The sequence below is a fragment of the Papaver somniferum genome, chromosome 6 (genome assembly GCF_003573695.1).
Source record: "Papaver somniferum cultivar HN1 chromosome 6, ASM357369v1, whole genome shotgun sequence".
In the NCBI taxonomy this organism is placed as follows: domain Eukaryota; kingdom Viridiplantae; phylum Streptophyta; class Magnoliopsida; order Ranunculales; family Papaveraceae; genus Papaver; species Papaver somniferum.
In genome coordinates, this window is record NC_039363.1 from 23,362,189 (window position 1) to 23,368,081 (window position 5,893).

Genomic DNA, 5,893 nt, shown 5'->3' on the forward strand with positions numbered 1-5,893 from the left:
CCGTGACAGAACTCCAGATCTGAATCGGAGAAGGGAGAAACAACCAATGATCGGTGACGAAGGAATGAATGTTGATGGGGGAAAACCCACAAGTTCGAGGAAACAGAGGGCATGTGTTCGGTAGCCCGTCTAGGAGGAATGGTGATCAACAGGACCTGCGAGATGGGCGTACCGCGACTCCTAATACAGAGGAAGAACTGTTGCGCAATCAACTGAACGAGTTGAGAAGGAGAACGCTCTCTTGATATTGGAACGTGAGAACCAGTCCCGACCTAAGACTAGTAATCTGAACAAGCATAGGGGTCATTCTGTATGGCAGCGACTTGGAAATCGAATTAGCCTACAAGCTGGAGACCCAAACAAATAGGTGATCGATCTTGATCGACCACAGAAAAATCTGTTGGTCACTGGAGACTTACCTAAACGAAGTCGTGTAAAACCTCGGTGAGCAGGGACCCGACCAGCCGCAACTCAGTAGAGTGAGGCCAGAACTACCAACCATTCAAAACATCTCAGGAATGACGAAGATGAGGTTCGAGATCGGCACGATGGGAAATAATTTTCGCACGATTACTATGCTCGTTCGGAGAAAAGCAGAGCTAGAAGAGAGCCTATTGGACCCAAAAGGAAAAGAATGAGATCTAAAGCTCATATTCCAGAAGACCGAGATTATGAGCAGGAAGACAGTTCCTCAGATTGTGACATAAGCGCAATAACATAAGCTCGCCTTTGCAAGATGATCAAGAAAGTAATGTCGAAAAAGCAGTTCAGAGAAGAAAAGATAAACCGTTTGCATCGGTCTGCAGGAGCCCCTTTCAAGCTGAATATCAGAGAATTCCGTCTGCCAATGAATTTTCTAGTTCCAAAGCCGCCAGAATTCGATGAGAAAACAGATGATCAAGATCAACATGTTTTACACTATGAAACTGCCATGACTCTGTGGCAGCACAGTGATGAGTTGATGTGCAATCTGTTTCCACAGTCACTGGCTGGAGAAGCAATAAAGTTGTTCAATAAACTCCCTGCACAGTCGATCGGTACTTACCATGAATTGGTTGAAGAATTCTGCTCCCACTACAAGTACAACAGACGCGATCGGAAGGGATGCCACGATTTGTTCCTTCTAGGAATTCGAAAGGAGGAAAGCATCAGGAAGTTTACTCGATGCTTCAAGCAAGAATTATCAGATGTAGATGGTGCCAACGATCAAATCGTTATCGATGCTTACAAGCAAACATACCAGTATGATCAAAGAGGTGTGTACGGTTCCTTGGTCAAGAGACCACCAAAGATTCTGGAGGGACTGTATGATCGAGTGGAAGAATATGCTCGAGTGAAGGATGATTCCAAAGATCGAGAGACGAGACATGTTAACAGATCATCCAATCATCCAAATGATGGGAGGAAGGACAAGTCGAAGAACCTTTCGAGCGGCCATCACAATGATCGAGGTGAAGAGCGAGAGAAGAACCAAGGTGAACGAATGGAAACTAGATTCCAGAAATATCATGATATGAAGCTGACACCATTGAACATACAACTTATAGAGTTGTATGATAAAATCAGCAAGGATTTGAGCCCCCCTCGTCCCTTGCCAGCAGAGACACGTGATAAACATGATAAGAGAAAATACTGCAAGTTCCATAAAGACTATGGTCACAATACTGAGAATTGTCGTGCCTTACAGATTGAGGTCCAGCGGATGATAGACGCTGGAAAGCTACAAGAGTACGTGAAGAAGGATTTTGGAAAAGGCCCTGGACAGTTTGGCACAACACATGTGATTAACGCTCATGTGATTAACGTCAGTCACGTCAGGATCCATTCAATGACCAGGCGGGCATCGGAAGATGAGAGCAGGAGAAAGCTCAGGAAGTTAAAATAATGGTACTTGACAAATCATATCGATTTTTCCAGTGGAAATGAAGCAGAAATTCGGGAGATTGGGTGCACAAAGATCGAGTTCTCTGAAGTATACATGATAGGTGTATATGCTCCACAAAATGATGATATTGTTATAACTGCTTGAATTGGCATGTTTCGTGTACACCATATTCTAGTGGATACAGGGAGCTCAGTGAGCATGCTGTTTTCAGGAGCTTATTCATCTATGAATCTACCACGTGACTTGATCGAGGAGGATGAAAATCCAATTATCGGTTTCAGTGGCGAAGTTACAAAGGCGATTGGAAAAGTGAAGATACCTATAACAGTAGCTGACAAGTATGTTCTAGGCAATTTATTACTACTTGATTGTAGAGCTCCCTACAATGCGATCGCAGGACGAGACTGGCTGCATGATATCGGTGCAGTCACATCCTCATATCATCAATGTTTAAAGTTTATTTCCCCTGAAGGAGTCGTAAAAGTTAGGAGTGACCAGATGGCCGCTCACAAGTGTCATGAGAGTGATATGAACGAGTACAAGAAGTCAGAAGTTAGCGGGAACCAAATCATGCGAGTCGAGCAGAAATAGCAATTACAGAACCCTCTCCCTCCAGAATCATATGTGGGAGAGGACGCAGCTGAAACTCCAACAGTTGAGAAACTGATCGAGGTCCAGATTGGAGATGAGGAGCACAAAACAACGTTCGTAGGGGAAGATCTTCCTGCACATGAACGTGATGGTTTGGTTACATTGCTAAGGTCAAACGCCGACGCTTTCGCATGTAGGTTTGATGAGATGCCTGAGTTAGATCTGAATGTAGCCTGCCACAGGCTGAATATCGATGAGAAGTTCCATCCAGTTCGTCAAAAAATCAGGAATATGGCGAAAGGAAAAAAAGATGGAGTTACTACATAAGTCGAAAATTTGTTGGAAGCAGGCTTTATTCGACAAGTGCAGTATCCTCGCTGGCTGTCTAATGTCGTACCCGTTCCAAAGAAGAGTGGTAAAATTCGTGTCTGTATCGATTTTACTGATTTGAATAAAGCATGTCCGAGTGATCCATACCCGCTACCGAAGATAAAAGATTTGGTGGATGCAACCTCATGGTACAAGAGACTGTCATTCATGGACGGTTTCCCAAGGTATAACCAAATACCTTTGTTCGAGGAAGATCAAGAGCATACTGCGTTTGTGACTGACATAGGAGTTTACTACTATACTGTAATGTCGTTCGGGATAAAGAACGCAGGGGAAACCTACCAACATTTGGTAGACCATATGTTCAAAGATCTGATTGGGAAGACGATGGAAGTATATATCGACAATATGATAGTGAAATCTGAGCAAAAGGAGTCACATTTCCTTGATCTGCATAAGACGTTTGATATATTGAGGAAATATCGAATGAAGCTCAATCCAGCAAAATGTTCGTTCGGTCTATCCTCGAGAAAGTTCCTTGGATACTTGATGACGCACAGAGGAATCGAGGCAAATCCGGAGCAAATCAGAGCCATCAGAGAAATGACATCCCCAAGAACGAAGAAGGAGGTCCGGAAGCTAGCAGGACGATTAGCAGCTTTGAATCGTTTCATTTCACGCTCGTCGGATCGATTCAAACCATTCCTTGATGTTTTTATGAAAGAGGTGAATTTTGGCTGGACGGATGAGTGCGAGAAAGCTTTCAATGAGATCAAACAGTATTTGTCAACCCCCCCAATTTTGGTGAGTCCAAAAACTGGACAACCTATCGGAGTTTATCTGGCGGCAACGGAGAACGTTGTAAGTGCAGTGCTGTTTGTTACAGATCCACATCAAAAACCTGTTTACTTCGTCAATAAATCTTTGACGGGGGCGGAAACACGGTACAAGAAAATTGAGAAGATAGCACTTGCGCTGTTGCATGCATCTCGTCGCCTCAAGCCTTATTTCCAAGGGAGGAAGATCGTAGTCTACTCTGAATACCCGCTGAATAGAATCCTGGAACGTGCTGATGTATCTAGCCGACTACCCATATGGTCAAATTTTCTGAGGGCGTATGAAATCAAGTACGAAACCAGAACTGCAGAGAAGGGACACGCCCTGGATGCACTTCTAGCAGATTTTCCTGTGGACGATATAGAAACGGTTGCTACAGAAGCGGAGGAGTTATTCAAACCCATAGAGTCAGCCACTGAACAGACTGGGGGCGAGTCAGCAATGGAGGTTGATACACCTGAACCATTCTGGAAAGTATTTACTGATGGGTCATCAAATGTTGGTGGAGCTGGAGTTGGATGTGTCATCCTTACTCCCGAAGGTTCAAGGATCGAGAAAGCAACCAGGTTGGGTTTTCAAGCATCAAACAATGAAGCTGAATATGAAGCTGCAATTATCGGTTTAAAGGTTGTCAAACAGTTAAATGCGAAGAACGTGAAACTGGTAATTGATTCTAGTAGTTAACCAGTTTCTAGGAACCTACAGAGCCAAGGAATGTAGGATGGCCCTATATTTAGATCATATGAGAGAGCTGGCAAATGAGTTTGACAAATTATCCATTGGGCAGCGACCGTAGTTGGAAAACAGGCACGCGGATGCTTTAGCATACCTTTCTTCCGTAGTCGAAACTGATACCACCCATTTTGTTGTAGTAGATTTTCAAGAGTTACCTAGCATCTCCGTCAGCCACTTTGTTCTGGCTCTCGAACACGCTAGTGGGAGCGAGACGACAATTACATCAGCACAGGGAGATACCGAGAATGTTGACAACAATATGGATGTTGACAGTCCAGTGGTAGATGTTTACAATCTTGTTGAAAACACTTCAAACTGGCGTCAGCCTTATGTTCGGTATTTGACAACCAGTTAACTCCCAGAAGATGAGAATCTCGTTTCGAAAGTGAAAAATAATGGTTGGAGATATTCAATAATCGAGGGACAGCTGTACCGCAAACCTGTAGCTTTGGAGCCACTTTTGCGAAGCATATCAGCAGAAAAAAGGGCAACAGATATTGGCGGAGGCTCATGAAGGAATATGTGGCAGCCATTCTAGAGGGCGCAGTCTCACACACAAGATACTTACCCAGGGGTATTTCTGTCCATATATGCAGAAAGATGCTAAAGAATACGCGCAGAAATGTGTGTCATGCAAAATTCAATAGAACTGGGGAATCCGAACTTCTTAACCCATAACTACTTATGGATTAAGAGAGGGCGATGTTTGTACCCCTAGTATTCTACACAAAAAATGGGCTAACTTAGACCTACAAATCTCCTTCCATTAGCTAAGAAAGGATTCATTGGGCTTAAGGTGTTTCCCTTGACTAGCCAAGAATGGCTAACTAGGCCTTACAAATACTCCATGTGCAAGCCCATATACAATAAACTAAGTTGGGGTATGAGCAAGCACTCGATTCACAAGTCCATGAGCAAGAACTCCAAGTTGGGCTAGAAGATTCCACGACAGCATTGCCCAGTCAAAAGGCACCACCCAACCCGAAGCTTCCACATGTCCAAATCTGCACAGTCACTGCCCGACATCAGCATAATTGACGCCAGCGAAGGAACCTGCAGATGTGACGTCGGCATGACGCCACTGACAGATCCCACACCCGTGATGTCAGCGTGACATCAGCAGAAGTGACGTCAGCGTGCCGTCACTTCATCTTCCCAGGCTGCGTTAACCCACATTCGCCGGAGCAGTAGCAGTGGCCGACGACCATTGCCGGCAGCAGTGCCCCAGCGGCGGCAGGCGGCAGTGACAGGTGGCGGCGGTCAAAACCGGCGACCGACCAGTTGACAGTAATCCAGTGCGCTGCGTCATAACATAATATTGTGATCCTTATTCGGTGCACTGCATCATAACTTAATACCATGCTCCTTATTCAGTGCATCGCTGTGTAGCATAATCCCGTTGCACCCAGATATTTGCGCCCCAGTTCTTTTACTCTAAGGATGTTTACACCCCGTCTGCTTACACCCACTTGTCTTACACCTTAGGTTATCCACACCCCAATGTATGGGCCTTGC

At 44.8% G+C, this 5,893-nt stretch overlaps 1 protein-coding gene across 1 annotated transcript; it reads left to right on the forward strand.

Annotated features, from left to right (window-relative positions):
• The first annotated feature begins 751 nt into the window (after positions 1–751).
• Positions 752–2,029, forward strand: LOC113290650. Its single transcript, XM_026540232.1, has 2 exons — positions 752–1,764; positions 1,918–2,029. The coding sequence occupies exons 1-2, from the start codon at positions 752–754 to the stop codon at positions 2,027–2,029; spliced, it is 1,125 nt and encodes a 374-aa protein (XP_026396017.1).
• The last annotated feature ends 3,864 nt before the right edge of the window (positions 2,030–5,893 follow it).